This window comes from Etheostoma spectabile, unplaced genomic scaffold, assembly GCF_008692095.1.
Source record: "Etheostoma spectabile isolate EspeVRDwgs_2016 unplaced genomic scaffold, UIUC_Espe_1.0 scaffold00569355, whole genome shotgun sequence".
In the NCBI taxonomy this organism is placed as follows: domain Eukaryota; kingdom Metazoa; phylum Chordata; class Actinopteri; order Perciformes; family Percidae; genus Etheostoma; species Etheostoma spectabile.
The window spans coordinates 17,368-35,931 of NW_022605082.1; the positions used below are offsets into that span (position 1 = coordinate 17,368).

The window sequence follows — 18,564 nt, forward strand, 5'->3', positions numbered from 1 at the left end:
GGTTCTGACAACTCTCTGACTCTGAAGTTATGAAGATGTCACGGCGTCATCGGATCAAATGCACATCGACACCAGAAACTCACACGTTGTAGAATTATTCTATTAATGTTAAGAAGTAACACAGTTGTAGAGGAATGACATCCCTTTAGACGTATATCCGGTGAGGGGAAACTCACATTGTTCACTAATTTTTTGGATCATTTAATACACACAGGACAGTGAGGTATTGGCAGAGGTGGAAAATAACGAAATACATTACTTACGTTACTGTATTGAGCAGTTTTGTTGTGTATTTTGTTTTTTTCAAGTTAAAATGTACTTGACTTTAAGGTAAAGGATTGTATTTTGCTACATTACAAATCCTATTGTTACTGAGTAAAAAGAAGTTTGACTAATGAAAACTGAAAGGTAGAAAAAATAAATAAATAAAAAAATCACACCGGCTACACCAGACCTGGGCATTTTTTTTGTGCCAATGTATGCAGCTCCTTCTTCTGTGGTTGCAAGGCGTAATTAAAAAGAAGAAGTAGAAGAAGTGTACCGTGTGGGCGCGGTCGGACCCATGGATGTGTTAAGAGAACGGTCTGACCCCTGTGGCGGCGAGCTGAGACCTGAATGGGAGACATTAACATGGACGGGAATCAGCTGTTATCCCTGAAAAACATCAGCTCATGGGAAAGAAAGAGAGGTCGATACAGAGCGCCGAGGTTTTAACCAAACATGGACGCACAACATCGCCACAACACTACGCCATTTTCTGAAGGGAAGTTCCAATGAAAACCACGCATCTCCAGATGTGTGTTGATGTTGAATGTTTGTGATAAACTGAAGTATGATGTCATAACAGTGTCATAAAAAAGAATAAATCTGTAAAATAAGAAGAAACTAAATGTCAAAGTTCAACTCAGTTCAGTTTATTTAAGAAGAAGACAGATCAAATGAATTAAACAAATGATTATACATGGGTTAAAAATACCAGAATTAGTCAAAAGCTCGCAAACCTCCCCCTGAATACAATCAGCTGTTCTCATGGCACAGGGAGCATTTCACGAGTAGAAGGAAAAATGGATTCAATACAATTTCAGCAAATTTTGGACGCTAACTTGATGCCATCTGTGAAAAAGCTGAAGTTAAAGAGAGGATGGCTTCTACAAATGGATAATGATCCTAAACACACCTCAAAATCCACGGGGGATTACATCAAGAGGCGTAAACTGAAGGTTTTGCCATGGCCTTCACAATCTCCTGACCTCAACATGTTAATCTATAGATAGACCTTAAAAGGAGCAGAAACCTCAAAGAACTGGACTTTTGGAAGAAGAATGGGCAAAGATACCTTCAACAAGAATTAAAGACTATTGGCTTTCCAAGCTGTGATACTTGCCAAAGGGGGGGTGGGGGGTATTAAGGTATTAGGTATTAACTCTGCAGGGGGCCCAAACTTTTGCAGACGTCATTTTTTTTGTTTTCTGTTATTTTGAAAGTGTAAATAGTGTAAATAAAATCCAACTTTTTGTGACATATTATACAAATGTTTTATCTGTCATTTGATGCATTTTGGAGATTTTTCCATCTTTTTTTTGGCTTCTTTATGCACATAAACACACATATTTATCTAGGGTGCCCAAACCTTCGAACCCAACTGTAGTTATTGTTTTCTTCTTGAAGCTGCACTTTCATCTGTCTCTTTGTAGTTTTGCTTATTTAAAGCTAATTTACTTGTTCAGACTATTTGGGCTTCTCTCCAGTGTGAATGCGCTGATGTTTTTTAAGGTGACTTCTCTGAGAAAACGTTTTCCCACATTGTTCACACAAGTACGGCTTCTCTCCAGTGTGAGCACGCTGGTGTTTCTTAAAGCCACCACTATCAGTAAAGGCTTTACCACATAGATCACAGCTGTAGGGCTTCTCTCCAGTGTGAATGCGTTGGTGTCGTTTAAGGTGACTTCTCTGAGAAAACGTTTCCCCACATTGTTTACACGAGTACGGCTTCTCTCCAGTGTGAATGCGTTGATGTTTTTTAAGGTAACTTCTCAGAGAAAACGTTTCCCCACATTGTTTACACGAGTACGGCTTCTCTCCGGTGTGAACATGTCGGTGTCTTTTAAGACTATCGCTCACAATAAATGTTTTACCACATGTATCACAGCTGTACGGCTTCTCTCCAGTGTGAATGCGTTGATGTGTTTTAAGGGCATTACTATGAGAATACATTTTCCCACAGTGTTCACAGCTGTACGGCTTCTCTCCAGTGTGAACAGCTGGTGCATTACTAGGTTACCCTTCCTAGAAAAGGTTTTACCACATAGATCACAGCTGTACGGCTTCTCTCCAGTGTGAATGCGTTGATGTAATTTTAGATTACGCTGTACTGTGAAAGCTGCCCCACATTGATCACACCGGTACGGCTTCTCTCCGGTGTGAACACGCTGGTGCATTACTAGGTTACCCTTCCTAGAAAAGGTTTGACCACATAGATCACAGCTGTACGGCCTCTCTCCGGTATGAATGAGTTGATGTATCATTAGGTTACTCTTCAGTGTGAAAGCTGCACCACATTGATCACAGATGTAAGGCTTCTCTCCAGTGTGAACTCTCTGATGAATCTTTAAATGTCCAGATGTGAAGGATTTGTCACAGTGTTGACAGTGGTGACATTTTGGTCTGTGTCTTCTTCTCTGTTTCTATAGCAACAGACAAACGAGAAAAGAGAGAGAAAGAGAGCGAGAGAGAGTTAGTGAACAACCTTCTTAAACCCTGGACTTGCTCTCACTCTTCATACAATAATTCATGATAAAATGAATGAAATATGAGCCGGTTGCAGACATGTCATCATGGAAGCAAATGTAGTGCTCATAACGTTTATAAGTTCAGAAATATTCTACGTTTTTTAGGAAAGTTTCCAAATTTAAATGATTGGCAATTTAAAAACTAAAACATTTGCACTCTCTTCAGTTTTCAGCTGGATCAGCTGGCTCTCTGGTGCAGTCAGAACAACCTTGAGCTTAACACGCTCAAAACTGTGGAGATGATTGTGGACTTCAGGAAGAGACCCCCCACTCTTCCCCCCATTACCATACTCAACAGCCCTGTGTCTGCTGTGGAATCCTTCAGGTTTCTAGGATCCTCTATATCCCAGGACGTGTGGGAGCCCAACACAGACACCATCATTAAAAAGGCCCAGCAGAGGATGTACTTCCTGGTCCAGCTCAGGAAGCTCAACCTGCCTAAGGAGCTGCTGATCCACTTCTACTCAGCCATCATCCAGTCTGTCCTCTGCACGTCCATCACTGCACGTCCATCACTGTCTGGTTTGGATCTACCACCATAAAGGACCGAAGCAGACTACAACGGACAGTTAGGACTGCAGAAAGGATCATCGGTGCCAACCTGCCCTCCGTCTAGGGCTGCACGATTATGGCCAAAATGATAATCACGATTATTTTGATCAAAATTTTGATTGCGATTATTCTCACGATAATTTGTTGATTTTAACCAAAACAAATTTTGTCGTCACGTAGGCTATTTATAACTGCGAGAGGGAGTGTGATGGACGCTACTCACAGAGACGGCTGACTCATTATGAACGGGTCCAGCACGGGTCGAACGGCGCATACACACGTTGTGTGTATGAAATGTCTGTATCATCAATGGGCTGCATTTTTATGAACTATGATACTCTCGCAATGGGTCACATCTGTGGCCCAGGTCCAGCAGCTCCGTCTCACACGCTATTACTCTACCAACTGAAGTTAGTTGCATTCAATAACTCCTGTGTTCTTCGCCGTGGCGGCCGCGGTAGCAGAGTTACCACGGAAACACTGGTACAAATACGGGTTTGCCTCTCTTAACAATATACAGCTGTGTTATTAACAAAACTGTGGACAAATGTCAGAAGTGTGGACCGGCTCTGTGTGGCCGGGTGCGGAGTAAGAGGAGAGAGAGTAAAGGAGAGATTCAACACAGGCACGGCTTTACAGACAAAATGGGTCACGTAACGGAAAATGAAACCATATCCATATAAACAGCATTGCAGCGGATGCGAGGACATTAGCACCGGAGCGTCCTAGAGGAGCTAACTGCTAACAGACGCTACTAGCACCGACTAGCACTGGTCAATGCTGTTGTCTGAAAAACAACAGAAGGAACAAAGTGTTGCGTTTACTAGCAAACTGGTAAACCTTGAGACCGCCGTATAACCGACTGCTATCTGTTGAGTTTTCCTCCAGTTACTCTGTCCTCTGTGACTGTCTACATCTAGAAATTAAACTGCGCGGTGCAGGAACTACTCTGACTGGCTCATGAGCAGACAGCTTTACGGAGCGGTAAACGGGCTTTGCAAAAAACCCGGAGCGTTCTATGAAATGACGTTTTAAAAAAATAATCGCTCAATCGCGCAAATTTGATTGTGGGAAGTCTAAATCGTGATCGCGATTAAAATTCGATTAATTGTGCAGCCCTACCTCCGTCCATGACTTATACTCATCCAGAGTCAGGAAACGGGCAGGAACCATCACTACAGACCCCTCTCACCCCTGACACAACCTGTTCCAGCTTCTCCCCTCTGGGGGGCGCTACAGAGCACTGTACGCCAACACCAACCGACTCAGGAACAGTTTCTACCCACAAGCCATCTCTCTGATGAACAGCTGACTACTGACCCACAGTGTCAGGTTCAGTTCTGGTCCATAACCCAGTAACACGCCCCGTTTCTCAATTTCAAGGATCCTTCCTTGGAAGGACTAGTCCTACCAAGGAAGGATCCATCAGGAGTAGATCAGAGTCCTCCTTAGCATTTGGAGAACCTGTACATTGGAACAGGCTATCAAGTGCACGTCATTGCGGGCTCCCGTCATTAATTTTTTTTTGCCGCATTTCAAAACACTGGATGAAATGGTTGTGGAAGTGGTAACTGTGCTGTTTAATTATGCTGTTGGGATGTAGAAGATGAATCAGCAGCCGTTTCTTAATGTCACGGAAGGTTCTTCAGTCAGAAAATTTCCCATGGACAGAGAAGGATGCTTATGTGTATCCTTCGCGGTCCCAAATCACCCACAATCCTATGCGTTAAAAAAAAAAAATATTAGCGGACCTAAGCGGGAGTTCGAGCGGCATCGCTGACGGTGAAATGATAATTTAAATGTAAGTATCTTTAGTGTGTACCGTACATTTGTTATCACTGTTAATGTTTTACATCAATGTAAAGCTTAACACTTTAAAGCTTGTACAAATTGCTCTAATAATTAGGTAGATACACCCCGACCTAACGTTAGCTAACTGAACCTATAATTTAACTTTCGGCTGTTAGCTATTTAGGTTGCTGTCTTTGATGAGCATGATGAGTTCACCTGGACGGCCCAACAACCTCTCAACCATCGGTGGACTACTGAAGACTTGTTGGTAAATTGGAATGTGAACAGCAGCATTATTTAAAGGCAACCACGACGTCCGCCCTATTTAAGCACGTGGCTCCACAGGCTGGTAATAGCACGTTGCTAGGCAACAACCTGAACATCAACACATGGATGCACAAGGAATATTAAACAATCTGCACATCTATAAGAGACGCAATAAGATACACAGCAACAGCAATAATGTGAAGGCAATAATCTCTCTCTCTCTGTGTGTGTCTCTCTCTCTCTGGCTGTCTTTCTCTCTGGCTCTCTCTCTCTCTCTCTCTCTCTGTGTCTCTCTCTCTCTCTCTCTCTGGCTGTCTCTCTCTCTCTCTCTCTGGCTGTTTCTCTCTCTCTCTCTGGCTGTTTCTCTCTCTCTCTCTGTGTGTCTCTCTCTCTCTCTGTGTGTGTCTCTCTCTCCTTCCCCCATCACATGGTACCACGGGCTAACCTTCCACATAGTTCCATAGTTTTAACTTCCGTTCTTCACTTCAACAAGTCTAAAAACGGGAAAGGAACAATAAAGGAAAAAGTCTGTTGACATGACAACTGTTTAGTGCTGGTCTGAAAACGTATCTCATCTTTGACTCAAACCTGATCCAAACTGAGCCGTGAGCTTGGTGATCCATTACAGCCCGACTACTACACATGTATATGCATGAGCATATCTCAATGTCGAGAGTCATTTATATAAAAATCCTAAAAGACATTAGTGAAAGCGTCCATGTGCATTCATTAATATTGAGATTAGATTTCTGGGAGTCTTCAGTCTGGAATAACCTCTTTCCTTCACTCACCTCCTCCTTCTTCCTCTTGCTCCCTCGCTCCTCTGAGTCTCCCGAGGCCTCCCTGACACCTTTCCTCTTGCTCTTGCCCTCCTCCTCCTCCTCCTGGTGTCTCTGCAGGTACTCTGTGATAAGGTCCAGGCCCAGGTTGTCTTGCGGCTCCCATGTGTTATCCTCACTGGAAAGGTGAGTGCAGACAGAAGAACATCTCCTCACACTTGGTTTTTTAGGAAATACATTCTCACTCTAGCTGCTAATATGGATTATTCCTTTTATCTGTTGCCATGGTGATAGGTTATTTGCGCGTCTGCACCTTAGAGTCAAAATACCAAACCTTCCATGAAAGTATGTGTGTGTGTGTGTTTGAGTGTGTGTATATGGACCAAAATCACCAGTTATTAATATTCTAGACTCATACTTACTCTGAGAACCCCTTCCATTTCAGCAGAAACTCTACTCTTCCCTTCACCACTCTGCGGTCCAAAATCTTCTCCACCACATACTCCTCCTCTTCCTCCTTCACTGCGGCAGGCTCCTCCTCCTCTTCCTCCTTCACTGCTACAGGCTCCTCCTCCTCCTTCACTGCTGCAGGCTCCTCCTCCTCTTCCTCCTTCACTGCTGCAGGCTCCTCCTCCTCCTCCTCCACTGTTGCAGGCTCCTCCTCCTCCTCCTCCTCCTCTTCCTCCTTCACGGCTGTAGGCTCCTCCTCCTCTTCCTCCTTCACTGCTACAGGCTCCTCCTCCTCATCTTCCTCCTTCACTGCTACAGGCTCCTCCTCCTCATCTTCCTCCTTCACTGCTACAGACTCCTCCTCCTCTTCCTCCTCCTTTCCTGCTCCGGTCGCCAGCTTGACGGTAACCGTGGTAACCAATGATTTTTCTTGATTGGGGTTCACTACTTAACTCTCAGAGGAGAAACCCTGGAAAGCAGAATCACGGAGTCAGTGAGTGAGAGAACAAACCGCCGTCCTCGTCTCCAAACCTCTGTTTATTACAAATTCTCCGAAACACAAAAGCATAAAACAGTCCTCAACAACAACATTCCCCTCGTGGAAACATGTTTCACTTCAATTTAAGAACCGGAACACTATTTTCTTTACTTTCAATATTATATATCTCTTCTTTCTACCTCCAAAACTCCTCCATTATACTAAAGTCATCATGGAAATCATAAACCCTCTTTGGCTGTAAATAAATATTCAAACGACTTCAGAGTCAAAACATGAACCATCATACACCTGGGGATAATAGTCAACTTATAATACATTCCTTTTCTAATACTCTGTACATCTTTTGGGAGGAACTCCCCTTTAAGAGTTAAACAACATTTTAACATTAACAATCCTGTCAGGATACGTTAAAAACCACGAAATAACTCATTACCAGGGAATGGAAGCACCAGAATCACACACACAACCCTATGTTAGTTAGCAGTAATTAGTCTGTGTCTATATTAATGTTAACTAGCATGTTAGTTAGCAGTAATTAGCCTGTGTCTATGTTAATGTTAACTAGCATGTTAGTTAGCAGTAATTAGCCTGTGCCTATGTTTATGTTACCTAGCATGTAAGTTAGCAGTAATTAGCCTGTGCCTATGTTAATGTTAACTAGCATGTTAGTTAGCAGTAATTAGCCTGTGTCTATGTTAATGTTAACTAGCATGTTAGTTAGCAGTACTTAGCCTGTACCTATGTTATCTCCTAACATATACCTACCTCTCCGTCTCTGCTGATTGGGAATGATTGAGATTTCTCTTGCACAGCTACCAGAAGACTTACAGCTTTCAGACAGGTTGCTCACGTCACATCTACGTCTTCAAGCTCAGTTGGAGCTTCTAATAGACTTCACTGGTCTCCATGGAAACAACGGGACCTGTTGGTCCATTTCTTTAACTGTCTATGATACCACCCCGATACACACCAGTTAGCTAGCCGCGAGCTCTATTGTTTACGAAACCCGTTTCCCGCGGTTCCAAACGCGGCTCTTTAGCTCGCCTTTACACATCATGAACTCCATAACTAACCCACCACAGCTTCAGTCCACCATACACACGGCAGAAGGAAACCGTCTGTTGTCATTTTTACCGAGTACCAACCTGGAAAGCAGAATTACGGCATCAGTGAGTGAGAAAACAAACCGCCTTCCTCGTCTCCAAAGTGGAGGAAAGTGTCCGTCACCTGGGCCCCGTGGTGTACCGATACCCGCACATTGGTTCCGCTTTCTTTGTTTCCCCGCTACGTTAATTTTGCTTACCAATAAAATTTGAAATTCGTACTAAACGCTACGCTGGTTATTATGTTATCCCTTAAGGGTGTATCACACATTCAAGCTGAAATAAATGTGGCGATATGCTGCTCTATACACGCTAAAAGTAGGGATCATTTACATGAAGTCTGGTGGAGATATGCTGCTCTATACACGCTAAAAGTAGGGATTACATGGAGTCTGGTGGAGATATGCTGCTCTATACACGCTAAAAGTAGTGATTATTTACATGGAGTCTGGTGGAGATATGCTGCTCTATTCACGCTAAAATAGTGATTATTTACATGGAGTCTGGTGGAGACATGCTGCTCTATTCACGCTAAAATAGTGAATATTTAAATGGAGTTTGGTGGAGATATGCTGCTCTATTCACGCTAAAATAGTGAATATTTACATGGAGTTTGGTGGAGATATGCTGCTCTATTCACGCTAAAATAGTGATTATTTACATGGAGTCTGGTGGAGATATGCTGCTCTATACACGCTAAAAGTAGTGGTTATTTACATGGAATCTGGTGGAGATATCCTGCTCTAAACACGCTAAAAGTAGTGATTATTTACATGGAGTCTGGTGGAGATATGCTGCTCTATACGCACTAAAAGTAGTGATTATTTACATGTAGTCTGGTGAAGATATGCTGCTCTATACACACTAAAAGTAGTGATTATTTACATGGAGTCTGGTGGTGATATGCTGCTCTATACACGCTAAAAGTAGTGATTATTTACATGGAGTCTGGTGGAGATATGCTGCTCTATACACGCTAAAAGTAGTGATTATTTACATGGAGTCTGGTGGGTTTGGTGATTGTGATTTCGGGGCTGTTTCATGTTAAACTAAAAGGATCTTACTCTTTAACTTAAGGTCTATCTCTGTAGGGATCCATCCCATAATGTTGTCACACACTTAGAATAATAATCTGAGTCTGCCAGAGACAACAACACAACCTTTAGTGGAACGAAACTTAACCTTTTAATTAGGAGTGTAAACACAGACACAACAGGAAGAATACATCCATCAAATAATCAGCATGTGGTTTGTTTTATTGAACTCATTTTGCATTAAGTTGTTCCACATTCCCCGACATTTAAAACAAGTCGATAATTTACGTTATTCTACAAGTCAGACAAATAAATCAGCCGACCCAACTCCCTACGGACTGAGCTACTGCTCCCCCCCCCCCCCCACTAGTTATACCTTTGACTTTTTTGGGAGGAGTGGATCAATCGCAGTAAAGAGAGACAACTTATGAATAAAATCATGATATGATCAAATTAACATCATTTCACAAATGATGAAACGTATAGATTTTATTAAAAGCATTTAGAAACATTAGACTATATGATGATTGTTTATAGAAACATTTGTTTTCCACATTTTAAATATATTACAATATGATTTAAAATATAAATGACATAATAGTGACCAATAACAGTTGATTGTTTTTTAGATGTGACATATCATGAAGTGTTTTAGTCAAACAGTTCAAATGTTGATAACCAGAGATGAAACCAGATGAATGTTTTTGTGTTTGAGTCTCAGATCTGCTTCACAGTGCAGAGTGTGTGTGATGGTGAACAGACTGAACTTTGATTTCAGCAGCTGGTCTTCAGTCAGTGTTTCTGTCCACAGGAGAGACTCTCAGTCCTGCAGAGGACACAGAGACACTGAGGAACCAGACCCAAACCCAAACCCAGGATAGAGAGGCTGAGTGAATGTGGTGTTGAAGGTGTGGAGGTGGATCAGTGAGTCAGAGGAGACTGTGTAGAAGGACAGAGAGCCAGCAGGAACGTCCACATACACTGCTACTCTGTTAGAGACAGAGCAGGAAGTGAGGTCTGTTGATTTGCGAGCTGCAGTCAGGAGAAAGATGCTATTATTTTTTCTTTTGGAGATATTCTCCTCACCCAAGAGGGAGGGAGCGGTTTATGTAAAGGTAAATGTCAGACAAAAACAAGTAGGGTTAAAAATATATATTAAGGTAGTAAATATTAACAGCTAAATGTACTTAAAGTATCAAAGTAATATGTGACACGGAGGCCCCTTGGAGAGATACCTGCTGCTGTACAAGCTGCTGATCTTCAGCTCATTAGATGGTCAGTTAGCTCCATCTAGTGGACAGATAGTAGAACTCCATCATCTGATGAAACTCAGTACACAGAGACCTCAAACTGTCTGACAACAACAGGAAGGTGACAAATGTGAAGGAGGATCCGTCATATCCTGATTATCCAGACAGATTTAACTACTGGGGTCAGCTGCTGTGTAGAGATGGTCTGACTGGTCGCTGTTACTGGGAGGTCGAGAGGAGAGGAAAGGTTGAGATATCAGTGAGTTACAGAGGAATCAGAAGGAAAGGAGACAGTGATGACTGTTTGTTTGGATATAATGATCATTCCAGGAGTCTGTTCTGCTCTGATGAACATGGTTACTCTTTCTGGCACAATAACAGAAGAACAGTCCTCACTTCCTGCTCTGTCTCTAACAGAGTAGCAGTGTATGTGGACGTTCCTGCTGGCTCTCTGTCCTTCTACACAGTCTCCTCTGACTCACTGATCCACCTCCACACCTTCTACACCACATTCACTCAGCCTCTCTATCCTGGGTTAATGGTCTGGTCTGGTTCCTCAGTGTCTCTGTGTCCTCTGCAGGACTGAGAGTCTCTCCTGTGGACAGAAACACTGACTGAAGACCAGCTGCTGAAATCAAAGTTCAGTCTGTTCACCATCACACACACTCTGCACTGTGAAGCAGATCTGAGACTCAAACACAAAAACATTCATCTGATTTCATCTCTGGTTATCAACATTTGAACTGTTTGACTAAAACACTTCATGATATGTCACATCTCAAATGTAATCAACTGTTATTGGTCACTATGATGTCCTTTATACTTTCAATCATATTGTAAAATATGTAAAATGTGGTAAACAAATGTTTCTATAAACAATCATCATATAGTCTAATGTTTCTAAATGCTTTTAATAAAATCTATATGTTTTCATAATTTGTTCATTTGATCATATCATGATTTCATTCATCAGTTGTCTCTCTTTACTGAGATTGATACACCCCCCCATAATAAAAAACTATGTACCTCAGTGCAGCCCACTCAAAATAACTATTATATTTCCTTTACATACATAAAGACATTTGCACCATAAATTAATGCAGAAAAGACACAAATTGTTGCAGAAAATTAAGTGCCCCCCCCCCCCCATGTTGAACCCAAGGTTGTGTCTTATTTTCAACTCCTAATTAAAAGGTAAAGTTTGCGTCCACTAAAGGTTCAGTTGTTGTCTCTGACAGACTCAGATTATTATTCTGATAACATTATGGGATGGATCCCTACAGAGATAGACCTTAGTTAAAGAGTAAGATCCTTTTAGTTCAACATGAAACAGAAATCACCATCACCAAACCCACCAGACTCCATGTAAATAATCACTACTTTTAGCGTGTATAGAGCAGCATATCTCCACCAGACTCCATGTAAATAATCACTACTTTCAGCGTGTATAGAGCAGCATATCTCCACCAGACTCCATGTAAATAATCACTATTTTAGCTTGTATAGAGCAGCATATCTCCACCAGACTCCATGTAAATAATCACTACTTTTAGTGTGTATAGAGCAGCATATCTCCACCAGACTCCATGTTAATAATCACTATTTTAGCGTGTATAGAGCAGCATATCTCCACTAGACTCCATGTAAATAATCATTACTTTTAGCATGTATAGAGCAGCATGTCTCCACCAGACTCCATGTAAATAATCACTACTTTTAGCGTGTTTAAAGTAGAATATCGCCACATTTATGTCAGCTTGAATGTGTGATACACCCTTAAGGGATATCATAATAACCAGCGTAACGCAGCGGGGAACAAAGAAAGCGGAACTAATGTGCGGGTGTCGGTACACCACGGTTTCCAGGTGACGGACACTTTCCTCATCTTTGGAGACGAGGATGGCGATTTGTTTTCTCACTTTCTGATGCCGTAATTCAGCTTTACAGGTTGGTACTCGGTAAAAATGACAACAGACGGTTTCCTTCTGCCGTGTGTCTGGTGTACTGAAGCTGTGGTGGGTTAGTTATGGAGTTTATGATGTGGAAAGGCGAGCTAAAGAGCCACGTTTGTAACCGGAAACGGGTTTCGGAAACAATAGAGCTAGCGGCTAGCTTACAGGTGTGTATCGGGGTGGGATCATAGACAGGTAAAGACATGGACCAACAGGTCCCGTTGTTTCCATGGAGACCAGTGAAGTCTATTAGAAGCTCTTTCCCGGTGATGCTGAGCGTTACTGCGCAGACTCCAACTGAGCTTGAAGACGTAGATGTGACGTGAGCAACCTGTCTGAAAGCTGTAAGTCTTCTGGTAGCTGTGCAAGACAAATCTCAATCATTCCCAATCAGCAGAGACGGAGAGGTAGGTATATGTTAGGACAGGGGTCGGGAAGGTATGGCTCGCGAGCCAGGTGTGGCTCTTTTCAGAATTTCATCTGGCTCGCAGAAAAAACATAATATATTCTTACTTTTTAATCCATCCATCAATTTTCCACTGCTCATGTCCTGTTCAGGGCTGCAGTTGGCTGCAGGAGCAAATGTCCATTATAATTGGATGATAATAGCCTATGTTGGCCATTGCTGGGTAAACAGGTAAACGCCCCCTTTTGAATCAGTCTGCTCAGTCATTAGCTCAAAGCTAACCCTTCGGCGAAGAAGATAGCAAAAAGAAAAAGGATGAGGAGTATTGTACATTTCAGGACGAATGGACCGAAGAATTCGCCTTTGTGGAAAGAGCAGGTTCTGCGGTGTGTCTAATTTGTAACGACAAAATTGCATCGATGAAACGGTCGAATGTAAAGCGGCACTTCGACACCACGCCATGCAAACTACCCCGCGGGAGACAGAGCTGCTGAGCAGGGTGCAAGCTAGCCAGCAGCAACTCCGCCTGTGGACCCGGTAAATACAATTCCACTAGTTTAGTTTTTTTTAAATTTTTAAATAACTCTGAGTCAAAAAGGTTCCCTTCCCCCGATTTAAAAGAATACATTCAGAGGCTTATTATACTCACATTTAGTTGAATTCAGTCTTAAAATATATTATATGGCTCTTACTGAAATAAATTTCCAAATATTTTGCTTTCATGGCTCTTTGAGTCAAAAAGGTTCCCGACCCCTGTGTTAGGAGATAACATAGGCACAGGCTAATTACTGCTAACTAACATGCTAGTTAACATTAACATAGACACAGGCTAATTACTGCTAACTGACATGCTAGTTAACATTAACATAGACACAGGTTAATTACTGCTAACTAACATGCTAGTTAACATTAACATAGGCACAGGCTAATTACTGCTAACTAACATGCTAGTTAACATTAACATAGACACAGGCTAATTACTGCTAACTGACATGCTAGTTAACATTAACATAGACACAGGTTAATTACTGCTAACTAACATGCTAGTTAACATTAACATAGGCACAGGCTAATTACTGCTAACTAACATGCTAGTTAAAATTAACATAGGCACAGGCTAATTACTGCTAACTAACATGCTAGTTAACATAGGGTTGTGTGTGTGATTCTGGGTGCTGGTGCTTCCATTCCCTGGTAATGAGTTATTTTGTGGTTTTTAACGTATCCTGACAGGATTGTTAATGTTAAAATGTTGTTTAACTCTTAAAGGGGAGTTCCTCCTAAAAGTTGTACAGAGTATTAGTAAAGGAATGTATTATAAGTTGAACTATTATCCCCAGGAGTATGATGGCTCATGTTTTGACTCTGAAGTCGTTTGAATATTTATTTCCAGCCAAAGAGGGTTAATGATTTCCATGATGACATTAGTATAATGGAGGAGTTTTAGAAGTAGAAAGAAGATATATATATATATATATATATATATATATATATATATATATATATATATTATTATTGAAACGGTACAGTAAGGGTGATATTTATTTTGGTAAGGACGAGACTATTTCTGGGAATTTGAGTGAAGAAGATTTTGCCCACTGAAAAATGGGGAGAAAAGAAAATGGTGTTACGGTTCTTAAATTGAAGTGAAACATGTTTTCACGAGGGGAATGTTGTTGTTGACGACTGTTTTATGCTTTTGTGTTTGGGAGAATTTGTAATAAACAGAGATTTGGAGACGAGGACGGCGGTTCGTTCTCTCACTCACTGACTCCGTGATTCTGCTTTCCAGGGTTTCTCCTCTGAGAGTTAAGTAGTGAACCCCAATCAAGAAAAATCATTTGTTACCCCGGTTACTCAATTTGAAACCACCGCCTTGGGGCAGACGTCAAGCTGGCGACCGGAGCAGGAAAGAAGGAGGAAGTGGAGGAGGAGCCTGTAGCAGTGAAGGAGGAAGAGGAGGAGCCTGCAGCAGTGAAGGAGGAAGAGGAGGAGTATGTGGTGGAGAAGGTTTTGGACCGCAGAGTGGTGAAGGGAAGAGTAGAGTTTCTGCTGAAATGGAAGGGGTTCTCAGAGTAAGTGTAAGTCTGTAATATTAATGCTTGGTGTTCTTATTCCATATACACACACATTCACACATACTTTCAACATAATTTTTGGCATCCTCAAAGTTGAAGGTTTGGTATTTTGACACTAAGGTGCAGACCCGCAAATAACCTTACAACATGGCAACAGATAAAAGGAATCATCCAAATTAGCAGCTAGAGTGAGATGTATTTCCTAAAAAACAAAGTGTGAGGAGATGTTCTTCTGTCTGCACTCACCTTTCCAGTGAGGAGAACACATGGGAGCCGCAAGACAACCTGGACCTGGACCTTATCACCGAGTACATGCAGAAACACAAGGAGACGGAGGAGGAGGTGAGTGAAGGAAAGAGGTTACTGCAGACTAAAGAGACCCAGGAATCTAATCTCAATATTAATGAATGCACACAAACGCTTTCACAAATGTCTTTTATAAAACGATTTTTATATAAACGACTTGACATATCAATATGCGCATGTCTGGTAGTCGGGCTGCAATGGATCACCAACCTCACGCCTCGGTTTGGATCAGGTTTTAATCAAAGATGAGATACATTTTTCAGACCAGCACAAAAACGTTGTCATGTCAACAGACTTTTTGCTTTATCATTCCTTTCCCGTTTTCAGACTTCTTGAAGTGAAGAACGGAAGTTAAAACTATTCTGTAGCTCGCTGTCAACTGTCATGGGTCTTACTGCCTTGTTATCTTCAATAATGGCGTTTTTTGGCGCTAGGTACTTTTTTTTAGTACTACCTCAGTTGAGGTTCCAAGCAAGCTGAGGCGATACCAAAAGGTAACGTGGAAACCTGCAGACTGCTGGTTGGTCGGATCACTGCGTTGTTAGCAGACCAGAGTGTGGAGTGTGTGTCAGAAAAACAAACGCAACATTAAAAAAAAAACAGACACCGACAGATTATCTACTCTCTGCACTATTCTCACTTTTCAACTTTATAATATTAAGGGATATTAGGGTCTTTGGATTAGGGTTGCACACCGTTACTTTAAAAAAAAAACAAGACAATATAACAAAGAAAAGTTTTTATTTAGCTTTTTAAGTACAGCATCAAACCCTCCCGTATTTCCCGGTTTTCTTCCTCTGCACCCTCCCTGTGACAGTGTCCCCCCGGAATGATCTGAAACACAAACAGTACACAGCATACGTATTATGGTGTGTAATCATGGTTGCTAAAGTTCATATACTTTATATAGCATACAGTAAATACTGACTGTAACCCTGAACACAATCAAATGTTAGCTAACGTTATCAGGAAACTTAACTTACCCTTTTGTGTCGTTGTGTCGACGTCTGAACTCCGTCAGAATTCCCAAACTCCTGTTTGTTTGTTTTTCAGCGGTGATTTTTGTTGCTTCCTTCTGCTAACCCTGAAACTAAAAATTTCTTCTGGCTGTGGCAAGTAGCCGACGTGCTGTTGTGAGTTGCGTTGAAAATTACATCATCATGCGTAGCTATGGTGACTAGCCACGCTGAGGCGTTACTCAATCTACAATGGAAAACGGATGTAGAATGCGTCGAGTCGAGTAGAGGCGAGATGAGTCAAGCGGTTACCAGCAGTGGAAAAACGGCAAAATAGACATGTGTTCTGCTACCATGTGGAAGGTTAGCCCAGGGGTGGGCAATTAATTTTTACAGGGGGCCGCATGAGCAACCCGAGCACTGCTGGAGGGCCACATCAACAATATTTCAATTAAATTTTGCTCAATATTATTTTTGATATAACGTAAGATAAATATTAATAAAAATAATAATTTAATTTAACCTAACTTAACTTTATACAAAAGCAGATTGCTTTTGATGGTTTTATTTAAACTCTTAATCCTTAAATAATTATATTAGGCTATGTGAAATTAAAATAAGAAAACAAAAACAATCATTGAATCACTGCAATTTATTTTTAACTTGTTCACACTCCTCCCTTGCGTGCTCTTCATCAGACGGATTCCGGTATTTATCCTCGTGGTTCGTTGTGTGTACCACAAATTAGCACACGGCTCTACCTTTAATTTCTGTAAAGAAATACTTGGCAGTCAACGTCTTGTTGAAAGCACGGCATTCGCCATCAACTTTTCTTTTTTTAGCGTGAGCGGACATTTTGTTGCTGTGCACCTTCATTCACAGGTTACGCACGGACATACGGCCATAAATGACACTTTTCAAAATAAAAGCAGCACCGTTGTATTGCACGCACGACAGATGTTTTTTTAAATTAATTTTGTAATTTGTGATTGCCGCTGTTCACCTTCTTTTACAATCACGAACGCGCATACGTCCACACGGAAGTAATACAAATACCGCTTTTCAAAACAAAAGCAGCACCGTTGTATTGCACACTCGACATAGACATTTTTTTCATTTATTTTGTAATTTATGATTAGCCTCACGCGGGCCGGACAGGGACGCACAAAGGGCCGGATGTGGCCCGCGGGCCGTAAGATGCCCAGGTCTGGGTTATCCCGTGTTACACAGAGAGAGACAGCCAACCAGAGAGAGAGAGAGAGAGACAGCCAGCCAGCCAGCTGGCCAGCCAGAGAGAGAGAGAGAGAGACAGCCAGCCAGAGAGAGCAGGGTGTCCGCGGGGTTTTAAAAAGTATTAAAAAGTGATAAATCAAAAATGTCAAATTTAAGGCCATTAAAAGTTTTAAATGTAGTCTCAGAGGTATTATTTTTTTAAATTAGGTATTATTTTTTTCAGACTATCACGTGACCTATTCTGATTGAAATTCTATCCTGCGTTCGCGTTAGTCTGTTTAAATTTGGGCTTTTGCATGTCTGGGACATAATCAAAGATCTTTCGTCTCCGTCCATGTTTGATGCTGACGTCATATTCAGTGGTCGTTCGACATCTCAGAACACTGCGCGCTCAACAGAAATGGCTGGCTTACGTTTTATTTTAGACTTGCTTCAAGCCATATCTTCAACGACTGGACAACCATCGTCGTCTTTTAATTAGGGTGACCAGACGTCCCCGATTTTAACGAGCTGTCCCCGGAAATGTCCCCGGTTTTCACTGTGACTGACAGACCCGAAATTGGAATGAAAGAAAGAAAATACTGACAAAACGTAGCCAATAGTCACACACCCTACACACGCAGACTCAAGACAGCCAGAGCCAGCGGTGCTCAGAGAGGTTTTAGAAGCCGTATTTTACGATTCTAAAATCACTGATTATTTACATGGTGTCTGGTGGGTTTAGCGAACGCAATTTCGCGGACTTTTATGTTTTAAAAAGGATCTTAATCTTTAACAGAAAGGTCGACCTCCTTAGAAATCCTTTCCATAATGTTGTCAGACACTTAGAATATTAATCTGAGTCTGTTAGCAGCAAAACAAGCACTTTTATGAACGTAAATACAAGCTGGACAATTATCCTATTAACTTCCATTGTAGCTTGTTTCTGCCGACTGGAGCGATCTCGGTAATACTGCATCAATGTCAAAGGAAAATATTTCCTCAATAGTATTTATTGTATCTGATTCTCAACGAGCTGCTGCAGAAACAAGCCTTGAGCAATAAAGCAAAAGCTGTCAGATAAATGTAGTTCAGTAAACATTACAACATTATGAAATATTGAGACTTTCTATCTTGAAA

The 18,564-nt window shown here is 41.6% G+C and overlaps 1 protein-coding gene and 1 pseudogene across 1 annotated transcript in view; one reads left to right on the forward strand and one right to left on the reverse strand.

Moving 5' to 3' along the window:
- Positions 1-926: 926 nt before the first annotated feature.
- On the reverse strand, positions 927-8,386 carry LOC116684835 (zinc finger protein 239-like; annotated as a pseudogene).
- A 6,211-nt stretch (positions 8,387-14,597) lies between these two features.
- The window catches only part of LOC116684836 (zinc finger protein 91-like), a 175,168-nt gene continuing 171,201 nt past the window's right edge, over positions 14,598-18,564 (forward strand). Inside the window, exons 1-2 of the mRNA XM_032510271.1 lie at positions 14,598-14,947; positions 15,205-15,292. Coding sequence (XP_032366162.1) covers positions 15,263-15,292 — 30 coding nt within the window. The 5' untranslated portion in view covers positions 14,598-14,947; positions 15,205-15,262. The remainder of the gene's footprint in view (positions 14,948-15,204; positions 15,293-18,564) is intronic.